The following is a 24,999-nucleotide window of genomic DNA, read 5'->3' as shown; positions in this document are numbered from 1 at the left end:
ATTTGTTCCACTTGTCATTTAATAATTGACCCAATCCTCCTTCCTTGGTCTTTGTGCCAAAACTATCTTCATGCCAGTATAGTCCCGATGCCCCGATGCATGAGGTATACTGCATCGAGAATTGCATTGAATGACTGTTACTGCATAGCAAAAGAAGCACAATCGAAAACCAAAAAACATGGACGTCATTGACTCCATTGGAAATAGAAATCAACTCAGACAAGATTAACATAAAACCTAATACATCCATTTTCAAATTACATTATTACCCAATTTGAGTTGTGATACCACCACCTGAATTGAACTCTTCATACAAAATAATCAAACATACAAAGCGACTTATTTCTATTAAGTAGACAGCTTTTTTCATTATTATTACAGATGACCCTATAGACAGAACCCCTCTCCGTCTCAATCATTTGTTTACCTTCTTAATATTTGGGAAGGTATTTTAATCAAAGGTAAACAAATGAAGAAGACTGAGCGAGTAAATTAGAACAAATAAAACACACAAATTATCATAAACTATCATTATTTTTGTTCCATTAATTCGCAGAAACCGATTAAAAACAAACATATGAAAGATGAACTCATCCCAAAATCACAATAAAATCCAAACTGAAGCTTAATAATTAGCAGCAGAACAATGAAAGATGAAATATTATCAAAGGAAAGAGAGAGAGATTACTGGTAAAATTGATGGCGACGTCAGTGTGTGAGTATGAAAGGGAAGAGAGGCGGGAGATACAGAGCTTTTTGCTTTATGATGAATGCACTCTTGGGGCCTCGAACTCTCGAATATGTAAATCGGGGACCGATTTTACGATTTTTAGTGTATAACTGTTTTATACACGAAAGAAAAGATTACAATTTTGGTAGTTCGCATATGATGTTGTTTTTAATAATGGAGATAGAAGAATAAAATGAACTTCTAATAACCTTGCGATGGTTATTTTCTTTTATGAGCGTCCCACGTTTTAACTGTCTTAAGGCTCTGTTTGTTAAAATTAACTGAAAAGGTAAATTTAAAAACCTGAAAGTCTCGTTTGTTAAAACTAAGCGAAAAGGTAAATTGAAACCTCAAAAGGAATTTGAAAATTAAAAAAGCTAAGCAAACGAAAAGGTATCGATAAGATAATTTGAAAATTAAAGCGATAAAGAGGTGATTATATAAAGAAGTGTTTGACAAACTAACTAAAAAGGTAAATGATTTTGATGAAATGACGTAAAAGGATATGATAATTATTTAATAGTATATATTTAAGGGATAAAAACGGAAAATCCAATCAAATCAGTGACTGAAATCTCAATCTCTTCTCTAGGTGGCGCATTTCATTTCAAGTAGCTTATTTGGTTAAATAAACTACTTGTCAAACGCTAACAAAAAAATAAGGTACCTGAAATTTTGGTCAAATAAGCTACTTTGACCAAATCAGGTATCTGAAAAGTCTTGCCAAACGGAGTCTAAGGCAATCCAATCGGGTTAAGAAGTCACGATTTTGCCCACGGATAATAATGAATATAATATGTGCAAATGTTACGACTTGCAAAGCATCCACCAGTCCACCACACACATGCACCTCAAGATTGTTTGCATGATTTGAGAATACAAAACAGTTCTCCATATATACGAAAAAAAGAAAACAAGAAGGAACAAACAAGACTTCATGTAATCAAGTGTCGCAGATAAATCACAAAAGAATGGATACATTCCCAGGTAAATCGTCAGTGTTCATGTCTACATTATGAATGTGAAAAACAGCCAAAAGGGGAACTACTGAATTCCACTTCTAACAACAGTCAGTAGGCCAGTTGCGTAACGCAGGTTTGCATACGTAGCTTCTGAAATAAATACAGGGAAAGTCGGATACATAACAATCAGCTCCGACCAAAACTTGCTTAACTGTTGTCTTTAGTGCTAGTGTTCTTGATTTTCGACTGCTATTCTGCCAATCAAGTAACCGGGGAATGAGCTGTTGAAACAATCCTAAGCTACTGTCACTGGCTCAAGAGTATACCGACAAAATGTTGGCTGAAATGATCGGAAATTACTTAATTTGAAACAATTAGCCACTGCCCAAAAATAACCCAGCCTGTTACAGTACTACTGACCCGAAAACAACCCAAACCGGAGCTTCCCCAATAGCATCACCTGTAATGACCGGATTTAATCATGACCCATTTTAATCATTACTTGAATGACCCGTTTGCCAAGGGTAAGGCCACAAAACTGCAACTTCAGCACCAGCGTTCTACTCGTGAGTCGTGACCCCAATAACAAAATGTTCTGTTCTCGAATCAGCTAGTAGGTACAGCAGACACATTGTCAACACAAATCCTGTGAAATAAAGGTCTAGCAATAAGCCCGTCAACAAGCCAACCTGCTGACTCACTATCATGCTTCACATGGTTGAACTCCCTTTGAGCATACTCCAGAGATATCTGCAATTTCCCACCAGGTTGACAATCATCTGACACGGTTCTTGATCTTATACCAGCATTAGTCTCCAACCAGTAAAGAAAGTTCACTTGGTACAGAGATCTGAGCATATCTTGTGGTGAAGCATTTTCTTTAAGCATAACCTGCATCAAGCCAATCCCCATTAGCAACTAAAAGGCGGTGAGACCAGTATGCAACTAAGAGGAGGAGACACCATTTGAAGATTTGAAGAGTTCGAAAGAGATTTGAATGAATTACATATTTCAACCACATGGACTAATTCATAGCATATGGAAAAACATTTCTGAAAGTAAACTTGTGTGATGTTGCATAAGCAAGACACCTTAAGAAACAACGCACATTAAATACAGTACAAAAGCCCTTAAAAGCAATATGAGTACAGAGGAAATTATGTCTAACGACTAACATAGTAGAGCCAATCCGAATCCTGAAGCCTAGAGCAAACGGGAATAGAAGTAGTCTATGTATTTTTTTTCATCTAGATTCTAGAAAGCAGTCGTGTTAGAAGTTGCTTACGAAAAAATTCCCTTTGTGCTCAGTTAACATGTAGGCTTCGTGCTTGTATAGATCAAAAAGTGCAACTGCATCCTCCCTATTCTCAACTACTTCACTAAGAGAGGATCCTAACACCAGTCGCCTTTCAATTTCAGCAGCTGCGTTCTTGGCTTCAGTAGACAGATTTGAATCTGGCTGCAGAAAATAAATTTTACATTAGGACAAATTAGTAGGCACCAGTGCTTTATGAGAATATGAGATGCGGGATTATCAGTTCTTTGCAGAGGATGAGAGACGTCTCATGAGTCACTAGAGGATTTAAAGATGGAAGGATCCTCACGATCACATGGTCAATCAGTAATTTCGGTTTAACGTGAGGATTCCTTAAAATAAGCAGACCAGCCCTTATTATTTAGTTCATTTCTTACCTTAACAACCACCACGAGACCAATGAGACCAAGTATAAAGCTTGCTTCAGATAAAATAGCTCCATTTTTAAGCATCTCAATAGAGAAAATCGGAAAAAAATTATGATGTGGTCCATGGCAATGCCTGACATCTGCCTTGTTGAAATAGCAGAATTCTGTGAATGGGTTTCATTCATTTGACCTTTCAATTACTATATCAGATTGCTTACATCCATAGCCGATTTTACTTGCACGAGAAGAATTGATAACAAATCACAAAATGCTTGAATTACAAAGCGTGGTAGTGGCTGGCTGGTACTGGCCAGTAAATTTATATCAAAACAGCCGTAGGCTAGGACAAAGGAAACTACCAAATAGTACAACGTAACAACGGAAAACTGGTTAGGGCCCTTAACAATGATAGTCATAGTAAGATTGGTTGGGGCCCTGACTTTATATTGGGAAATTTGCAAAGAAAAACATTGAAACACTCTAGGTAGTTCGTTGACCCGTATAAACATTGAGTTGGCTACTCAAGTACTCATGATTTCAAGTCAAATAAAATTTTCCCTTAGGTGCCCCACGAGGATAAAAAAGTGAAGAACCTCATAAGTCAGACATGGGAGGTAATGCAGTCACTGAGGTTTGATATTAAAATCATCACCCTCAGGCCTCAATAACCCAAAATAATCTCCCAATAACCCTCAGAAATCGTACAGAGAAATAATACAACAACATGACCCCAGTGCCTCAATGGCTCCCGCAAATTGCGGGGTAAGGGGGGGTCGAATGTACGCAGCCTTACCCTTGTGTTAGCAACACAAAGAGGCTGTTTCCGAATGACCCAAGATGAAAATTGCGTCGAGAACTGCATTGAAGGACCGCTACTTCACAAAAAAAAGAAGCGTAGCCACTTTAGTGAGCCATTTTGATTTATTCCATTATAATCCATAACCAAAGAATAATGAGTCTTTGGCTCCATTGGAAATATGGAAAATAATAATTAAAAAAAAAAGTAACAATCACTGTATTTGGATTTTTCAGGCAGATATCCTAATTAACAAAAGTTCATGCTATAGACCACAAAATCGACAATAAAAGCGTCACCATTTGATGGGACAAGTCATTTGCCTAACAAAGAACAGTTCACTTTGCAAGACATGTAGAATTACTCAAATCTCCAAGGACATTGTTGTTTATTTTCATAAGATCAGAGCAGTAACAATGAGCCGGGGTAAAGCCCTGCAAGGCCTCGAACATTCCCCCATTCTTGTGCTTTGATTGAGCAGCTCTCTTCTTCTTAACACTGAATCTAGAAGTAAGACCTAGCCTAGCGCCTAGTAGGATAGGATAGGCATACCAGAACCAGACAAGAGCAAATAGGCAGGCCTCAGGGATCAGACAGTCTCTCACGCCTTTTACTTCAAACAAGAGAAGCTGGATTGGGCTGTGATGCTCGGACTTGGATATGAGGATCCAACACGGATACGGATCCGAGTATCGGATCCTTGAAATCTCAAAAACAAGGACTCGGATACGAGGATCCAAATTTAAATTTGGACTCGGCTAATTTTTATTTTTTTCTGAAAAAATTGATTATTAGTTAAAAAAACAAAGAAAAGAAAGGAAAAGTAGTTTCTTCATGTTTAACATGAATGAAGACTTTATTACAGCATTAAATTCATGTCAAGATCACTCCTGATATAGGGCTGCTGTACAAAACAGAGGGTAAAAACAAAATACTCTCACACCGGTTTTTCAAAGAAGGATCCGTCAAGGATCCATGTCCGGATCCTGTCCACCGGATCCTCAGGGTCAAGTGAAGAGTCCGAGCATCACGGGGATTGGGCATCTATCCATCTCTAAAAGAGTTCAATTACAAGAGCAAATGCGCGTCCTTAATCAAATCTAAGACTTTTAACTCAAGTAGCAAAGAAAACTATCTATAGGGAATATACAAGGACAGAGAGCATTTTGAGTCTTTCTTAAGCTATCCATTTTGTCAAGTGATACCATTATAGAAATTAGAAAACACAAATAAGATACAAAGAAACTCACTTCAGAAATTGGCTTCAGATTAAGAAGAGGTATTGCTGGAAAAAGAGGTTCCTCGTCATTGACTTCTCTAACAGAAGGTACCTGGCCACTTAGCAAGTATTCACTGAAAACTAAACCTGCAGAGAGCATGTTTTAGGAAATGGTGAGATTATCAAGATTGTGAAATGAAACCTAGCTTTGAGAATATCATGGACTATGCAATAGATCACGTGGCCCTTAATTTGTCGTGACTTCATCCTAACTAAGAAAAATAGCTACACATGGATAGATGCTTAAGTGCTTAACAGATCTACATAAACTGACATCTTCCTACATAATTACGCTACACTAAATTTGGTGAGAGTATTGTGAGGGAAAATATGTACTTGCTCGATAAGGATTGAAAGTCCTCAGTTGAATGGATTGATATGACTTCAGATTGCAGTACATGTGTACCCAAGTTATCAGACCAAAGCATGCAAGAGCAAGTGGTGTAGAGGAGCCTATCTGATTAGCTATTGCAATCCCAAGCACGATACCAATAGACTTGCTCACCATTCCTTGTGCTTCACCCTTTGCAATTACCTGGCATCATTCATAATGCCATAAGGCAGGTCATACGTGATGGTATGTAAAAGAAACTCCCCCCAATCAAACAACTAATTTGTTTACAGCAAATTAACATGTTTACCTCGGCAAAATTCCTCTTAGCAGCAAAACCTGCATAGAAACAGCTCCTTGTGGCAGCCTGCAAGACCATGTCAATTGTCAGCTACCTTTAGCACGTAATAAACAGAATATGTCATGGGATTAAATTATGGTACCGGTTGTGATCCCCATAACCATGGTATTAAATTTCAGTCTGAGATAATCTTGAAATTGGTGTCGAACTACGACAGCCTGATCTTTATTGTCAAGCCATAAATGAACCGATATTACTTCCAACTATGGCCGTGACCGTCACGATGAACCTTCACAATATCTCAGACAATGTGTGGTGTCAGGGCCCAAATTTATAACATGGTGCTAACAGAAACCCTAATAGTGTGCAATAGTATATGGTGTGTGGCACGTACAATAGTGCAATTTCGCAGCTACTTTTTGCTAGGTCATAGTAGACATATCAAAATGGTATCACTTACATCGAGAGGTTACACAAAAAGTGGCTGCTAAGTCACCAAGTTCTACGCTATGGTTACAGATTATAACGCCATTAAGTCAATATGAATCATGGCAACCAGTACCTTCAAATGTTGCAGGTACTTTACCAACATGGTCTAAACAATGCAGTAAAGGTCTGAAATGCTTCACACAATGATAAACACGCAAACTACATGTATACACGAAAATAATTTCAATTTCAGAAAAACTCCAGCTATACAGTGAGAATATACTAGCATCAGGCTTATACTATTCAATTGAATTTGTTGTAGACGAGTAATGGCTAAGATTTCTGTCAGTAGTATGCATTTAAAATAGAAGTACACTCTAATTATTTTGTCAATGCCTTTTCTCTTCTTTTTTTCCTTTTGTCGTGTGCAGTTAAACACCGTCAAGAAGTTGCGTTTGCAAATTAGCACTATCTCGTACTGAAGTTCACGTCCTACTTGTGATGAATCTAGAAATGACGTCTATAGAATACCTGGATCAAAGAAGCAGCAGAACGCCCAGCTCCAGCAGTTGCTCCAATGAAGACAAAGAGATGAGGAAAAGCGGGAGTTAATATCTCCAATCCAAATGCGGCATTTTCCAACAGGTCCGCAAATAACCTCCAACCCTTTGGGTGGACATCAAAGTGTCGTCCATACTTTGATAATGCGATCTTGCTCAGATATCCAATTCCATCCTTAAGCACCCAGCTTATAGCAGCTGCGGTTGGAATTGCCCCCTTCCCCAATCCAACAGCATACAGCAAAGACTGCAGAAAAAAGGAACCAATTAGTCTTCAGAGATACGATCTTATTTTCGTATAATGTGAGACCAACCCAATTTATCTAAAATCCACACCCATATGTGATATACCTAGTAGTCTAATACCTATTACCCACTAAAAGCTGAAAATTTAAAAACTACTTACCCGGCAAACAGAAAATTTAGGGATAAATTTATCAGGACACCTCATACTCATGAAGTTTAGCATGCATCCCACATGGCCCCACCTTCTAAAAAGAAATAGCAATGATTTAAACAGGCATACAAGAATAACACCAACCTGTGTGGCAAGAACCCCAGTAATCTGGCTAGCAATGCCCTGAACCGCTCTCCACAAAGAATAGTCCAAATAATCGCTAGTCACACTGTCAGGAAAACCTTCTGGTAACATAAGACGAAATACAATATCCTTGCTCAGTAACCATAAATTAGGAAGACCTGCTGTAGGGCTAAGAACTCCATTATCCATATCTTCCTTTCTCGACGAATTAAAAGATGATGGAACCACCACAAATTCATCTTTTGAAGGGTCGGGAATAAGTTTAGTTCGCTGACCTCCCTTAACCTCCCATACAACCTCCTCACCTTTCATCTCCTCGTCATTCTCATCTATTCTCCCTATTGCGCTTGCAAAATCCATATGAAACGAGCCAAGCAAACCTAAGAACGACAACAGGCATAGCACTAGCTGTCTAGGAGGCAATGAGCCATCAAGCATGTTATTGCGAACATCACATACTCTAGACGTAAACATGGAAGCCAATCGATATGACCAAAAAATTGCAAGAATCCCCAAATTCAATCCATGACTACCCCCACCGTCATCATGGCCATCAAAATCATTATTGTCGTTGTTGTTTCCACCGCCACTATTGTTGTTATTGTTGTCATTGTTGTTGTTGTTGAAATTCCCATGGTCACCACTATCTAGGAATAATTCATGTTTAAGCAAAGGAAGAACACGACCCACCTCAAACGCTTTTGCCACAATCCTTTTTGTCAAATTATTAACTTCTCCCTTATAAGTAAATTGATGTCCATTTATGCGCGCATTTAGGATTCTACTCCAAGGGGTCGCCTTGCATTGCCATGTAAATCGCAATGAACTATCCGCAAGCAACGCTGAAGATGTACAACTACAGCCCATAATCTCTCAGAGACAATCTTTACTAGCTAACAACAATTAAAAGAAGAAAACCATGATACACAATCCAAAACCCTACATATCTAACATTCTACCTTGTCACATTGAATATCCTACCCTTGTATATCATCCCTTCTTATACAATCAATTATCGAAAACTCGACCAAATCAGATTTCTTCACCTGCCCACATAATCACAAGCTTTCAGCATTTGACCACAAACACTTGGCTTCTTGCTCAAACCTTCACAAACTTTAATAACTGAACTCTAACAAATGTATTACTCCCTCTGTCCCGCTCATTTGTTGTCCTTTTCTATTTTGGGTGTGTCAGTCATTTGTTGTACTTTCTATTTTAAGAATGAACTTGATAAGTAATTTGATCATTCTCCTTCAATTTGTTCCACTTGCCATTTAGTTATTGGCCTCCTCTTTCCTTGGTCTTTGTGCCAAAACGAAAGGACAACAATTGACCGGGACGGAGGGAGTATATATTTCGAAAAAATAACACTACCCAGTTGTCCCCAGTCCCTCAAAGAGTCAAGGGCTCTCGCAAATTGCGGGGTAACTGCCTAGTCCCTCAAGGACTCCCACAAATTGTGGGGTAGCAAAGCAACACAAAGAGACTGTTTCCGAGTGACCCGAATCAAAATTGCGCCTCGAATTACTATTCTTCCTAACCAATTTAATCACATATACTCAAACATTCCAAAATCACATATGCCATAAACAATTATAACAAACAAATTAGTAAATATAAATAAAAATTATGATAAAAAAACAGTTTGTAGTTCATGCTGCTTACCTATATGAAAATGATATAAGTGGGAAGAATTGCAAAAGAGGCTAATTTGTGAGAAAAAAATGGAGGAAGGAGTATCTTTCTTGGATAAAATTGGTGAACAATGGTGTTTTTTTCGCAGATTTTCTTGGGTTTTAATTTTCCTTTTGTTTTTCTTTTTACAATCCAACTACTCTCCCGTAGATCAGTAGTAATAAGACCGTTTTACGGTAAGTTGGGGCCTAATAAAAAGAAGCCCGATGTAAATTGACAGGTAAATTTTAGTATACGGGTACATGTTTAACACAAGTACGTTCGATCCTCGTTATAGAACACGAGATTTCACAAAAAAAAAAAAAAATCGATAATACTCGCCTGCCAATTATCTATAATGCGTACTGATTTTGAAGGTTTGGGGTTACTTTAATTAGGGTAGTCTCACAGTAAAATCGTCCAACAAATCTCATTGAAGACGGGCGATATCCGTCACAAGCTTGTGACGGATACCGTTTCCTCTCATAAAATACCCATTAAGAAGTGAGTGGAAAGACATAGGAGTCCCACCTGTGTCCTCTCCTTTTTGTGAGAAGTCATGCTTTGTGACGGATTAGCTGTCATCAATGCCAAACTAAATTTGAAAATCGTCTTGTATAATAGTTTGTGTTTCTCATTTCTTCGTATGAGACTTTGAATTGTGAACTAGACATCGCCAAGCTCTCCTGGTTGAGCCCTAGACCGGCTTGTCTTGGTGGTGGGCCAGCCTAGCTCTAATCCGGTCGATAATCTATTTATTTGTACGATTCGGGCTCTTAAAGCGGAGCTTATAACCAACATATATAAGTCGCAGGCAAGCGTGAGATTCGGCCAGGTTGAGCGGCCCACTGCAACACGTACAGGACGAGGTGTCCGCTGCTATTGACCAACTCTGTTGTGAACCTTATAAAAGGTATGTGGGTTTTTCGCGAGCACGTTGTTCACATATTATGGTTTAAGATTTAAGAGGTATAATAAATGGACAAGCTAAGTGGTAAGTATAGTGTTTTGCTAAAGCCATCGTAGGCTAAAATAGTAGAAGCCGTCTAATAAAGTTGTACAATTTATTCTCAAATGAAGTGATAAATTTGGTGGTCGAATACCGGACCTACAAGTTTCTTGAATTGGACTTATCCGAAAATATTCGGTTTAGTACGGTCTTAGATGAAAATGGAACAAAAAAACTATAATTTTTAATATTAGGTACTCCCTCCATACCATACCAATGGTAACATTGAGAATCTTGACACTATTCATGGTCGTAGTGAATCTTCAATATTATTCTTAATCTATAAGACAAAATATAGTCATGTGAGATCTTGTTTGATTTATCGTCATGAATACTATAAGAATATCAAACTTTTATAATTTTTAATAATGTGTAACTAAAGATATCCACGTTGCAAAACGTGTCTCGACAAGTGTGAAAAAGTCAATGTAACCGCTGGTGTGATATGGAGGGTATATGAGAAATGAATAAAATTACTAAATCAAATATAATAAATAATCAAACTATTATTAAATTTAAATAATGATTGAAATTGAGTTTATATTGTCTTTTGAAGAACAATTGCACATTTATTTCCTAAACTTATGCATAAACTTCGTACTCCGTAATATTTAGTTTTGAAAAAAAAAACGCAATTGTTAAATCCCGCACACAATTTTACCGCGTCCTACACATTTTGCTTCTTTTTTACATCATTACCCTTCATTATTTAACAAAAAAAATTAAAACAACACAATCCTCCGCACCAGTCACCACCATTACCACCGGTAGCCACCTCTACCGTTGGCCACCCTACGGCGTTGACCCTCCTTCATCCCTGACCACCGACGATCAACGTTACCGCTGGGCACCCTACGGCGTTGACCACCCCGCACGCGACTCATTCTTCCCCTTCCCCCTTCCTCAACACCTGCACCGACGACGACCATATCCCTTCCACCCATCCCCAACACCGACGACGACCACTCCTTCGCCATCGACTAACCCTGTCGTCGGTCACTCTGCGGCGTCGACCACCCCGCGCACGACCCATCCCTTCCCTTTTCCTCAATGCCTCCATAGTCGTCGACCCTCCTCTCCAGTCATCCCCCTGCGCCGAGGACTATCCCAGCTCCATCGTCGGTCAGTTTATAGGGTTGTTGATGAGGCTGCAGGTGGGGATTCGGTGGTAGTTTTTTGGGAGGAATTTTTAGGGTTTTTTATTTAACAATTTGTCCTCTAATTGTGTATGAGAAATGAGAGGGATAAAATCGGAATAAAGCGGAAAAAATGTGTAGGATAGAGCATTTTGCGTGTTGGATTTAGCACGTCCCAAAAAAAATTACATTCACTCCAGACGACCAGACCTAACTAATCGAGCTTGGATCGAACTGAACTAAAAACCAAAACTTTAAATGAAGATCGGACCTAAATAAACTGTGTCCCAAAATTTGGTGCGAAGTTCGGGTCCGGATCAAAACTGGCTCACCCCAAGTGCCAGTCGGCTAAGTGTAAATCCCTCATTCCAATTGCGAGACTAGTGGCTCAAAACATCTCTCGTATTTCGTTAACACACACATACACAGTTCACATTTCCCAACGCACATCCATATACGTCGAAAACCTTGGCAAATTCTTCTCAAACTTCATCAATGGCGACTTCTTCACCATCAACAAGTCTTCAATGGCAGCACACCTCCTTACACTCTATCACCTCTCCTCCCTTCCGCACAAAACTCAACCTTTCCTTCCTCTCTCCACCGCGCACTTCTCAGCGCCGTGCGGCGGCGGTTACAGTCGCGTTCCAACGCGGCGACTTCGACGCTTTCAAGAAGCGCGTGGCCTCCGGTGAAACGTGGAGAGATGTTTGGCGTTCTGCTAATGACAGTTTTGAACAGCTCGTTTACGACGCTAAGAAAGCAGCGGAGAGGTTCGACCGTCGCTACGATGTTTCTCGAAAGTTTGGTTCAGCGGTTGAAGTTGCTTCTATTCGCGCTCGCGAGATTGATCGTGATTTCGAGGTTTCGCAGAAATGGCGCTCTTTTTCGATTGATTTCTCTCGCAATTTGCCTAGGGTTTGTGTTTTTTTACCTTTCTATTTATATTGATTGTTTTCGTCGATTTTGTGAAATTAATTGCGGGATGATGTATTGTTTATGTAGCTCGCGATTGAAAAGATTAGTTCGCTATTCGATTTCTTATCGAAATTACTGGATAAGAAGCGCGCTGAACTGAATGATTGAACTCAATTGAACTGAACTAAATTGAACGGAACTAGTTTGAATTGAATTGAAATTAAGTACGAAGGAGCAAGACGTAATTAGGTGCTACCAATGGATGGATGATGTCTGTTAATGTAGCTCAGGATTAAACAGAATGAAGCTATTTAGGTTTCTTATCGAAATCATTGGATAAGAAACATGCTGAACTGAATAAAAATGAAGTGAACTGGAATTAGGTACAAATGAACAAGGCCTTAATTTGGTGCTACCAGTGGTCTTATTAGCATGTTTACATATGATTGAAGCATTGCATCTTTTTGAGATGGATGGAATGGGAATTAGATGGTACTGATGTGTAAGGATTGTAATGATAATATCTACGAGGACGTAACTTTTAGGAGGTTTCAGTTGTGATGAGATTATGAGATTGTCAGATGTCGTAATTGAATTCCTATAAATGAGGGGAAAAGAGGGTGAAGTACATTTGATATGTGAATGGGTTAGGTGTATGCAGGCAGGAGTAGTAATAGGAAAATTGATGGACTTACTACGGCTTAAGTCTGCGACAATCGAAAATTGTTCCGACTTAATTCACGTGTTAACTAGTAGATGTAAAATGTATGTGTTCTTTATTACTTCCCTATGTTTTCCACTTTATTTGTAGTTTTGTACTCTATGGAAACCCATCACTGCCTAACGGTCAGTCGGTCATAGTATTAGATCTCATTTTTGGTCATGGTCACACAGATGGCTGTTGTGGCATCATCTCTTCATATTAGCCAATATTGCCTTCAATGTAGTTGCAAGTTGACTCAAAAGCCTTACAAAACGGTTGTGTTTTGGTGTCGGGACTTTTATTTGATACCATGATTAAAGCATTGCATCTACCAAACAAGCCCTTGGAGAAGTTGCCTGACTAAAATATAAATAGTCCCCTAGTTTCATCGCTTCTAATTTATTCTTTGACAGGGGTAATAACTAATAACTAATAACAAAACTCAACATTTGAAACAGAGTAAATTTTTTATTCGGACCTATCAATATGCATGTGACCAATGTTTTCGAGATAGAGTAGGAATTAGATGGTAATGGTGGCAAAGGATTGCAATGATAACATCTACATCATCAGACTACACAACTTATGAGGTTCCACTTGTGGTGAGATGTCCTAATTGAATTCTTATAAATGATGGAAAAGGGGAGATGACCTACATTTGATAAGTGAATGTGTTAGCTGTTAGTTGTACGTGTGGAGCAGGTATATATATGTTAGAGATGATTAATAACATATATGAGTAGATTTAATGTACCAGGTATATTATGTAACTCTACATTAGTCTAGACTCTAGAATATTGGGTTCTCTACATGAAGGGAACTATGATGCACGTTGAAAGTTGTGGGAGAGATCCTGCCACAACAAGCAACAAGTGTTCTCCAGGTTATCTCAACTACGGAGCTTGAGATGGAGATAGCCACAATAGCAATAGTGAGATGTATACTCGGGTTCTTAGGTCGGTGTTCTTGTGTGAGGGTATGTCAAGTTGTCCTTCAACTTGATCTAGTGAGAGAGTTTTTATTGTTGAGCCTGGCTGCAGAGTAGGTTAAGGCCCGAATCACTTAAAATTGTTTTTTTGCATTTCTATGCATTAATGTGTGAGCCCTAGATTTCCACATAGCTTGGTGTGTTAGGGTAGGGGTGAGGTATTCATCTAGGGTGAAACATGTTCGCTGGGTTCTGGAAGGCGAACAAGAAACAGTTCACCCTTACGTGCTACTGATAATAATACTCCTCTTGTAATGATATGTTACATGATGTTAATTACTCCTAAATTTAATGAAGATTGCATGATTCATTGACCTGTTATTCTTGCAGTATAGGAAGCTTTTCAGTGATTTCTTGGACTCTCCTGTTGGACGGGGCTCTTCTGTAAGTAATCCTTGTTTTTTTTTGCTTTATATGTGTACATTCACTATCTCCTGTCTCCTATCCTTTAGTTTAGGTGACAACTCAAAAATAAAAGCTCAAGTTAGCCTAAATTTAGCTATCTTCTAAATTCTTCATTTGTTTTTCGTCTATTGTTTTCTGGTTTTTAATTATCACGAGAGGAGAAAAGAAAGTCCATTCAGTCATCATTTTTGAACATGAGATTATGTGCTCTCTAACCTTTAGACTAGCTGTTCATTTGAACATTTGCTTAAATGATTGCTCAATGGTAGATTCCGTGGTGTTGTTCATCTTTCTTGCCATACCCAGGTACCTAGAAACCAATTCAGACCAGAGGCACATATGTGATCTGTTTAATTTCCAGTGGAATGTATATAATTTTTTTTCTCTGTTCGTGGAAATTGTGACTTGTAAACTGTTCTTTGTGCTAGCTCTTTAACTTAATCATTGTTTTATTAGTCAGCAGGTGACTCAATTTTCAATTATTCTCTTACTTCTTTCACATTATCTCAAGTTGTTTCATTAGATTATGTTTACATTCCCTTGAAAAGAAACATAGTGAACCATCTGTAAACAGTTTTCTGGCTTATAGCTGTTCTAGTGATGCTTGAATGCTTGGTCATTTTTTTTTCTCACTCTTTACAGATTGAAGCATCTGAAGGTTGTAACATAGACTAATTGTTTTGTTCACTGAATTTTAACTCTAACTAACCTGTCAAATTCATTTCTGTCTCAGACACTCTTCTTCTTGTGGTTTGCGTTGTCTGGATGGCTGTTTCGGTGTCTGATACTTGCAACTTGGGTACTGCCAATTGCTGGGCCTCTTCTTCTAAACACTCTCGCTAATAAAGTGGTTGTAAAGGTAAACACACTTCTGTTTCAGCTATTTAATTATCGTATAATTTGTGGAGTTCTGTGATTGTTTCGTTTAAGTTCTTAGGAAGGGTGTAACATGACCTGTATCTATTCTTAGTTTCCTGCTTGTTGAACTCCGTCAGTCAGTGAGGTCACATATCTCTCAAGGATTTGCATTTTGCATTTAGGCTCCATTTCACTTACAAGTTCTAGTTTCTAAAAGAATGAATAACACTTACTAAGAGTCTAAGACTGAGGTGATGAGGGCCTGTAGCAAGCAAAAGAGCGGAGACGCAGGGGCACACCTCATGAAACGAGACTTGAGATATACTGGTAGTAGATTTATTATTTTGTATAGTATTGCGTGCCAATTTGAACCTTCTTTTGTTTAAGTGAAGGCTTTCATTTAAGAGGTGAAAACTGAAAACGATATATAAGGAATGAGAAAGTTGAATTAAAAGTTTGAAAGGCAGATAAGGAAAAAAAATGGATTTATTTGTGCCTTTGGCGCTTCACTATGTGCGCTTCAACAGTTTTGTCATCCACGTTGTTCATGCCACCTTGGGGTTTCGGAGGCATTTTGGCTCACACCTGGTCTGCCTGCCTAGAGGCTTTTTGAAATTAAGGGTCAGGGCCACTCAGGGGTTGGGAGTGAGACGGCCTTGCAAGGCTATGCAGCTGGTAAGTTTTGTTCTTCTACGCTTATTTTTTTTTTGAGTAGAAACAGAGAGGGGTGGTTTAGACGTTCCGGTACAATAGGTTTGAAGACTTTGAACTCTTAATCTCTTATTTGGTTCTACTGTCACATTCGAACCAACTCATTTAGATAGTTGAGAGGAAATACACTTTTCCTAAGGGTTATCTCATACTTCTATCTCTTTCAATTTCTTACCCCACTTCATTTACTCTCCTAGTCTCTTTTGCTAATTTTTTTTGTTATTTTTCTTTGTTTTGGGACTAACGCATTATGGAGGTGGTGACAAAAGTTTCTTCAATAATATTCCTCGTCTTTCTATTTTTCCAGAACACAATCGTTTTTTTCTTCACTGATTTCATGACCGAATAAGCTTCTTTTAGTTTACAAATTACTTTCCCTTTGAGTTGCATATGAAACAGAATAAGATGTCCTGTGAGCATGGCATGTTATTAGCAGTTAGGTGATGGATATATAGCATTGGAAGGCTTGATAGCTACTTGTCAGCACCTCATTACTTAAATTTTGGTAGTCATGCTTTATTTGCTATGCAATTACGTTCTAAGCCAAATGGCAATTACTTTCCCTTAGAGTTGCATACGAAACAGAATAAGATGTCCTGTGAGCATGGCATGTTATTAGCAGTTAGGTGATGGATATATAGCATTGGGAGGCTTGATAGCTACTTATCAGCACCTCATTACTTAAATTTTGGTAGTCGTGCTTTATTTGCTATGCAATTACATTCTAAGCCAAATGGCTTATTCTTAAGGTGAGTACATATATATGTTACTGCCTTCGTCTCAAAACTATTTTTGGTTTAAAAATCTGATTTCTTCCAGAGTAAGGATTTCGTTCTATTCTAGTACAAAATCATCTATTTATTGACGTCCTTGCACTAAAAGTAGATGATTTGTAATTTGTAATTTGTATCGACATCAACATCAAGTTAGGGTTAGGCGTAATTAGTAGTGTTGTGGTAACTTTAGTTCTCGTGGTGTTAGAGCCATAGAGGTTACTTTTTTTCTGAAACAGAGTTGTGTTTAGAGACTAACGGTTTATAGGGAAACAAGAGAGATAAAGTGGTATCATTACAATTCTTACAAGTAGCAGTAGATCATTGTTAAAATTTGTCAACGCAGGCTTTGGTGGTCTTTGACATTGCTCGAATACCCTTCTTTGTTTCTTTTATTTTTCCTTCTTGAATTTGTTCCGTCTACTCGTTAATAAGTGGTGTAATTATCTGGATTTTGAATTAGTAAAAGTAGAGATTAGTACAGCTGAATGAAATTTATCGTATTGGTCCCTTTTTGCTAACTTTTCTATTTCCCTGTTTTGTGCTCTACCGCTCTGAACCAATTTCTTCCACAGGGTGCTTGCCCATCATGCAAGAGAAATTTTATCGGTAACAAGAACAGTATGATACAGTGTACTGGTTGTGGCAATATTGTGTGGCAGCCACAAGGGGGTGGTTTTTCAGAAGGCAACAAGAACTCTACTCGCTCTAAGTCTCAGCCTGAATTTATAGACGTAGACTTTGAGGAAAAGTAATTCCAGTAGGAGAAAATGGTCATATGGTGAAGCCGTGATACACTAGCAAATTGGGAAAACACGGAAATTGAAGAAGGTACAGTAGCATCATTTCTTTTGTGGGATTATCGTCAGTCATCCATACACTACTATAAGAAGTTAACCTTTTGTTATATATATCGAGTCCAATATCTATTCCTAGAATAAATGGTTCTCGTGTTGACACCGATATTATAACACCGTTGCTCCCTCCTTTTGACATTATTTCAGTCTCCAGTAATTGCAGAAAGCCTGGATGGTAACTTGTAACGATGTTTTTGGTGAAAATGGCCCCCTAAACATTGCCATTGTATATAGCTCAAACTTTTCTCATCTGATTGTCAAGATCATCTAATGTAAGTGTATTCTGTAATTTTTTTTTTCAGCTGCAGTTTTCTTTTGATTGCTGCTGTCGACTCTCCTCCATCGTTAAGGAATCGTCTTCAGATTAGTAGCTGGTCGTCTTTTTTTTTTCTTATCGGGGTCCTTTTTATAGTACATGGAGGTAATATGATAGTGAATGAATTTCACCAATAATTCAAGTGACCCATGACTAACTGAAAGTGAAGTTTCCTTCAAAGTTACTGCTTGAAATGCAACTAACTTGTCATATAATTAATCAGCTAGTCAGTCTTTCTTAAGACGGTATTATCTGTCTTAAGCAAAGTCATGTTAATTAAGAAATAACTATCAGACTATCAGTCATTCAGTCCAATGTTTAATTAGAATTTGTCATGTTAATTAAGAAATCTCACCAAACCTGCAAATCTACCAAACTTGAAACTTCAACCTTCTTGCTTCACAGTAAATCAAAGTTTGCTGTATTGTCTTCATCATAGTACCAATATTTGTTCCACCTTCCGCATCATTTCTTTTCCGTATTCGGAGTTCGGCCGCATCCCAAGATGATCCCCATAGGCCATATATACTCCTCAGTCCCACTTCTGGTAACATTAAACCCATTGAAATCAACAATCTCTTCTTCAACTTATTTGATCTAACCATGAGTAGGCCAAAACCTCAGTATCCTCTTAATATCAAGCTCATTTTTACGGGAGTCACTGTTGCTTTCGTCCTCCTCCTCGTCTTAAGAACAAACTACTCAAATTCCGATTCAACCCCTTCTTCCTCGAACACTTCCCATAGAACTAGCAAGAAAGACTCGAGGGAAGACGCTTGTGCATCGACATGCACTAAAATCCCGCCTTCCCTTTCTCAAGCTCTTATACATTACTCAACCTCAAGCATTACCCCACAACAAACAAGCAAGGAAATATCAGTGTCCTCTAAAGTCTTACAGAAGAAGTCACCTTGTAACTTCTTAGTTTTCGGTTTAGGCCATGATAGCCTAATGTGGACCGCGTTAAACTATGGTGGACGAACCATTTTCCTAGAAGAAGACGAAGCATGGATTAAGCAAATCAAACATCGGTTTCCAATGTTGGAATCTTACCACGTAACTTACGACAGTAAGGTTAATCAAGCTAGTAATTTGATGGAAGTAGGTAAAGGGCCGGAATGCACGTTAATCAGCGATCCGAGACATTCTATGTGTTCACTTGCCTTAAAGGGTTTACCCGAAATTGTGTATGAAACTAAGTGGGATTTGATCATGGTGGATGCACCAACAGGGTACTATGATGAGGCCCCGGGTAGAATGACCGCGATTTATACAGCCGGAATGATTGCTCGGAATAGAGAGGATGGTGAGACGGATGTGTTTGTTCATGATGTTAATAGAGATGTAGAGGACAAGTTCTCTAAAGAGTTTTTGTGTGAAGGGTATATGAAGAAACAAGAAGGGAGGTTAAGGCATTTTACTATACCAAGTCACAAGAATGAGGATGGGAGGCCTTTTTGTCCTTAGTTTTTATATATTTTTTGAATCGATTTTTGGTGATTTTTTTGTTGGATACGTCCACATATTTTAAACGTAATTGTTACATGTAACTCAGTAGTTAATAACGAACATCATTATGTTTCCCGTTTCATCACCTCATCAGTATTACGTATTTTATAACTTCCAAGACCTTTTAGCCTTGGAGATTTTAATCATAAGCCTAAGCATTAAAGAGCTAGCCAACAGATACATAAAGCCCAGCCACATTAGCCATGCATATCCCTAAACATCAATATACATCTATACATTGTGTCCGTAAACTGTAGTAAACTGTATCTAAACCCAATATTAACATGGTAGAAGATTTTTCTAAGACAAAAAAAAACAATTAAGCTTCAGCTGCAAATCTATATGCTCAGATCTTATTATCAATCGTCTTCGAATTTCCAATTGATCACCTGCATTTCTCTATTCCTGCAGCAAATACCACGATTTGAAACAGTCAAACAAAAAGCAGACCTTTAACTTTATGGTAAAACACCATTAATAAGTATAAAAACGTACATAATCATTGTAGTGTATTTTGCAATTACGATGATACGGAATGAGACTCTTAGCTCCACCATTAATGTAGTTAACATGATGAAAGTTGTACACCTTGACTAGTGGATCACTCTTACTTAAGGGTAGTTGTCAATCCCAATAAATCGAGATAAAAGTGTCACCTAGAAAACACATCTTTTGATCAAACAGAAAAATGTCCTTATTTCTATGCCTCCAACATATGAAATTGAATGAATCCCACTGTTTGTAACCCCAGAAAATAGGAGCGTGACACATAAAGTAGGAGAGAGTTTTTTTTTTTTTTTTTTTTTTTTTTTTTTTTTTTGTAAAGAAAATGTTTTACATTCTAGTGGTATGGCTCATAGGCCATACCTATAACTACAACATAAAACCTCAAAGAACCACTAATAACATAACCTAAAACAACAAGGTAATTGCATCGGCTATCTATAACGTGTTGATGGCGTACGACGGATGTCTGAACACGAACTTCAAACTCGAAATACACAACAATCTTCAAAGGACGAGTAGCGTTGTCCATAGGAAAACATCCATCTTTGCTAGTCTTGATTGATGTTCGGAGAAATACCTGCAACAAGGCCCAAAAAAGGGTCTCGGAGATTCATCTCCTTGGTTATGATAATCTTCCTCTGGAAACCAACGAACCCCCATAAAATTACCCTTACTCGCCTTAGTCGATACAGCTTCAGAGAAATACCTACAACAAGACCCAATAAAGCGTCTTGGAGATTCATCTCCTTCACTGTGATACACTTTATCTGGAAACCCACGAACTCCTTGACCCAACGAGAGAGAACAAAGTGCACTTACGTCACTAGGACGTAGAAAGAAAAGGCGGAAAGCAAACCACTGAAACTGAAATCTGACTCCAAAGTAGACTAATCTCCTACACTTTGGACCACAACCCCCGCTGACAAGAACCTCGTATCCAATAAAATCGAGTATAAAGGTGGGTACAACAGGAACAAACCACTTCGACATCCCTCTAACCAAAATCATCTCAGGAGACCCCGGAGACCTAGGCTCAACACAGACCCGATACAAAATACCAATCGTAGAAATTAACTCGTGGGGGAGGGGACAGGGCACTCCAAACCACCAGGTGTTTATTAAAAGGAACAACTTAAGAAAAAAACTCCACAAACACGACTTCAACATTAAATGAAAGCGGATCCCACCGCATCCGATCCGAACCAACAACCCCGCCCAAAACCCAGCAGCCCCACACCACCATACCACGCTTATCACAAAACAACAATCCCACCCAAGACCACAGACCAAAGACACTGACGGAACCAACGGACTAATTAAACCCCAATCCGACAAAACCGATCCCACTGACACCAAACACACCAAAATCAAGACCCAACACCATACAAAACTCCCCAGGACCATCGGTCTACATGCAACTAGATCAACCATAAAAGACACGGCAACAAACACGAACTCGTCCCGGAAAAAGGGGCGAGGGGAAGAGGAGCAATCCCTAGGTTGCATGTGAGGCTTTCAATGACAGGACAGAGAATCGTAGGTGCGGAAAAGACAGAAGAACAAACCAGGTAGACAGCCAAAAAGACCATCGGACGGTCCAATTAGAACCGAACGCCGTCAAGAGGACGAAAGTTGAGGTACAAACAAAGGGGAAGGAGACAGCGATGGGGTGCGATCAATCACCGGAGATAGGCCATGGGACAGCCTCATCTCCGGTGATTAGAAGGGCGGTCAGGGAGGGCGGTGTGTGGTCAGAGGAGGCGGCAGAGCAGACGAGACTTAGTTTTAGGGTTTTTTGGGGAAAATGAGAAAGAGGAAAGTTAGAGAGAGGTTTCCACGACTAGAAAACAATCCAATTGATCCACCAATTGTGAAATGTCTCTAGTCAATTCCGAGTACCGAAGCTGATCTTCAAGTGTCTCATTCTCTAGACGCCTAGAGCAAGTAGGAGAGAGTATGCAAACAATATACCAATACAAATTATTAACATACCAAGTACCAACCAAAAACATGACCATTCACCACCAAGTCAACACTTCACAATTAGTTTGCCAACATATATATATAATTTAATGTTGAATCCATAAATTTTATTTTTTGTATTTAGTAAAATAAATAAATTAATACTACCTCCAATCCAATCCAAACTACCCATTTGACTTTTCACGGTCTACGAGACGACACTTTGACAACGTTTTTCTTCATTTATATATTACGTTTTTTGGTCGAAATTATAATTTTCCGAAACCCCTTTTTATAACAAACGTGAATACGCAAATTTTAGGTAAAAAAATTTAAAATTTTGCTTTGTTTAATTGAGGTCAATATTTAATAAAGTTGACTTTAAAAAGTGAATGGATAGTTTGGATTGGATGGGAGGGAGTATATTATTAAAGTAAATAATACCCTTCAAATACTTTTAGCACAAACTTTTGATAAGCCTGAAACTATTAATTTTCCGATATTTGGGTGTACAAGTAGTCGAACAACTATACCACTTTATTTTTCTAATGGAACTTTTATAAGAAAATCAAAATGAAATTACCTTTAGAATACGAACATTATTTCTTGTTGATGATGAATTTTTTTATTATTTAAGTCTTGGCAAATTTGCTGGATAAAGCTTTAGAAATAATTATTGGAGTAAAAAGGGAATAATTTATATTAAGATGATGATCAAAGGTTACAAAGTATGTCTTATCTATAAAATATAATTAAAAGGTTACCCTAAAATGACTAATAAACGTCACGTAGACAAAACCACGTAGGATCCAAAAATGCCACGTAAATGTGAGCATCAAAACTCATTGCCACGTAATTGTCTCATTTTATATATTTAATTCATTTTTCTATAAATTAATTTATTTTAGATAACTCTTACAAATTTACATCAAAATCTCATAATTTATAATCAATATTGACAGTTTAATTGAACTTTTGTGATAAAACATGTTAATAAATGTCATAATTTATAATTAAAATTGACATTTTAATTGAAATTTTGGTAATAAAACATGTTAATAAATTAAAACTTTTCATATTACTTAACATGCACCCACCATTTTTATTAACACTTTTTCCTATTTAATTCATTTTTTAATTAAACATTATAATAAATTGATTAAAACTCTTCATAATACTTAACACCCAGCAAATTAATTAAAATTTCTTCCTATCTAATTAATTTTTATAATATAATATGTTAATAAATTTCTTAGATTTCTTTATACTACTTAATACCCGTAATTTTCATTAATAGTTTCCTTATTTAATCTATAAAATCTTGTTAAAAGGCTAACCTAAAAAATGTGACATGCAAGTTTAATTGTGCCGTGGCAAATTTTAATGTGACATGGTAAAAAAAAAAAAAAAAAAAAAAAAAGTGATATGGATTACCAATTTAAGAAAATTAAAAAATCTAAGGTAAAAAAATTTAAAAAAATATAAGGTATAAACTCAAAAAAGAAAGAAAAAAAATTATAAACCATTGATCTCCTCTCAGAATTTTTGTTATTTATTTAACCATTATTTCCTTTATTTAATGAAATGACCTTTTAACTTTCCTTTCATCATTACTATATATACTCTGTAGTTATGTACCATATTTTTTATTTTTCTTTCATTCATAAAATTTGGAGAGAATTTGTAATAGAATTTTTCATATATATAACTATTATATTCACCCTAATTTTCAATTTTATTCCAAAAAATAACACCTAAAGTATACATAGAAAAGCAAACTAATTTTTCCATTTTTTATTTTTCTTATGTTTTGTATTAATTTGTTATTATTTTTTTTGTTTGTATTAATATTGCAGCAGAATGAATTTCCAACTTTATTTAAAAAATTGGTAGGTAAGGTATAGCTAAAGAACTAAATTAATTATTTTGCTTTTTATTTTTATTATGTTTTGAATTAATTAGAATCTTATTAGTTATTTTTTTGTGTTTATATTAATATTGCAGGAGAATGAATTTTCAACTTTATTCAAAAAATTGGTAGGACAGTAGGTAAACTATACATATAGAACTAAATTAATTGTTTCACTTTTTAATTTTTATTATGTTTTGAATTAATTAGAATTTTATTAGTTTTTTTTTTGTGTGTGTGTTTGTACTAATATTATAGGAGGATGACATACTCACATTTCAATAACAATGCACAAGGTTCGAAATAATGGATATGGATCTTCTTAACAGATTTTTTTTTTCTTGGTTTAGATGACTCTTTCATTTTTGTCGGTTTTTCTTTTTTTTTCTACAATTGTGTATTTGAAATATCGAATGGTAACAAAAATCTTTAATAAATTGTTGACATGTTGTTACATTATTGTCCTTCACTTTAGTCTCCTTTTTAACACTTATGCTTTATTTTTATTTTGTCGAACAGGTTACAAATCAAATTGCTTAGCCAAATTGTTAAAGTACGATGCACATATGTCAATTTGATCTTATCATAGTGTTATAAACTTATAATATGCATAATTAGTAATTAGTTAGAAACCGATTCTTATTCTCCAATTCATTGTTCCAATTCCAATGCTTTCAAGCCTTTAAATTATTTTTTGGTTTTCCGTCAAATATACTATTATGTAACTCACAATATTTTTTGGATAAATATTTTTTTGAATGATTTGTTTATATTTTATATTCTCAAGAATTAGGTAACTCACAATATTTTTTGGATAAATATTTTTTTGAATGATTTGTTTATATTTTATTTTCTCACGAATTAGGAAAGGCTAATATTTCGTATGAAGTATAATAGTATTGGTTTGATTATAATTTTTGTTGAATGATCGAATATGAAGAAGCTATGTTTAGAATCGTATATGCATAAATCTCTATTTATTGCGTGATTCCGAGAAATGTGTAATTAGTTTTGTTCATCTTATACTACTATTAATGATTATTAGAGTTCATTTATAAAGTTTTGATCCTTACTTTACTCTCTTACGTTTGTCTCAAATCTAATCTTATATATACTACGGAGTATATTATTATAACACAAAATGTGATA

At 36.9% G+C, this 24,999-nt stretch overlaps 4 protein-coding genes across 4 annotated transcripts in view; 3 read left to right on the top strand and 1 right to left on the bottom strand.

Annotated features, from left to right (window-relative positions):
* Window positions 1–1,651: 1,651 nt before the first annotated feature.
* On the bottom strand, window positions 1,652–9,478 carry LOC141594467 (protein root UVB sensitive 1, chloroplastic). Its single transcript, XM_074414485.1, has 8 exons — window positions 9,281–9,478; window positions 7,613–8,658; window positions 7,043–7,318; window positions 6,092–6,148; window positions 5,787–5,985; window positions 5,422–5,537; window positions 2,978–3,151; window positions 1,652–2,583 (listed from the first exon to the last, which is right to left on the bottom strand). Exons 2-8 carry the CDS (start codon window positions 8,477–8,479, stop codon window positions 2,299–2,301), a joined length of 1,974 nt encoding a protein of 657 aa, XP_074270586.1. The 5' UTR covers window positions 8,480–8,658; window positions 9,281–9,478; the 3' UTR covers window positions 1,652–2,298.
* Window positions 9,479–11,177: 1,699 nt separating this feature from the next.
* LOC141594372 (rop guanine nucleotide exchange factor 14-like) overlaps window positions 11,178–24,999 on the top strand; it is a 206,763-nt gene continuing 192,941 nt past the window's right edge. Inside the window, exon 1 of the mRNA XM_074414445.1 lies at window positions 11,178–11,188. The gene's annotated coding sequence lies outside the window, so the exon portion shown is untranslated. The remainder of the gene's footprint in view (window positions 11,189–24,999) is intronic.
* On the top strand, window positions 11,800–17,916 carry LOC141594429 (uncharacterized). The gene is made up of 4 exons (XM_074414465.1): window positions 11,800–12,352; window positions 14,374–14,427; window positions 15,182–15,307; window positions 17,366–17,916. The coding sequence occupies exons 1-4, from the start codon at window positions 11,930–11,932 to the stop codon at window positions 17,543–17,545; spliced, it is 783 nt and encodes a 260-aa protein (XP_074270566.1). The 5' UTR covers window positions 11,800–11,929; the 3' UTR covers window positions 17,546–17,916.
* Window positions 18,141–19,549, top strand: LOC141594415 (glucuronoxylan 4-O-methyltransferase 1). The gene has a single exon (XM_074414463.1). It carries the CDS (start codon window positions 18,567–18,569, stop codon window positions 19,428–19,430), a length of 864 nt encoding a protein of 287 aa, XP_074270564.1. The 5' UTR covers window positions 18,141–18,566; the 3' UTR covers window positions 19,431–19,549.

This window comes from Silene latifolia, chromosome 1, assembly GCF_048544455.1.
Source record: "Silene latifolia isolate original U9 population chromosome 1, ASM4854445v1, whole genome shotgun sequence".
In the NCBI taxonomy this organism is placed as follows: Eukaryota; Viridiplantae; Streptophyta; class Magnoliopsida; order Caryophyllales; family Caryophyllaceae; genus Silene; species Silene latifolia.
This window is presented reverse-complemented; position numbering and strand designations above follow the sequence as displayed.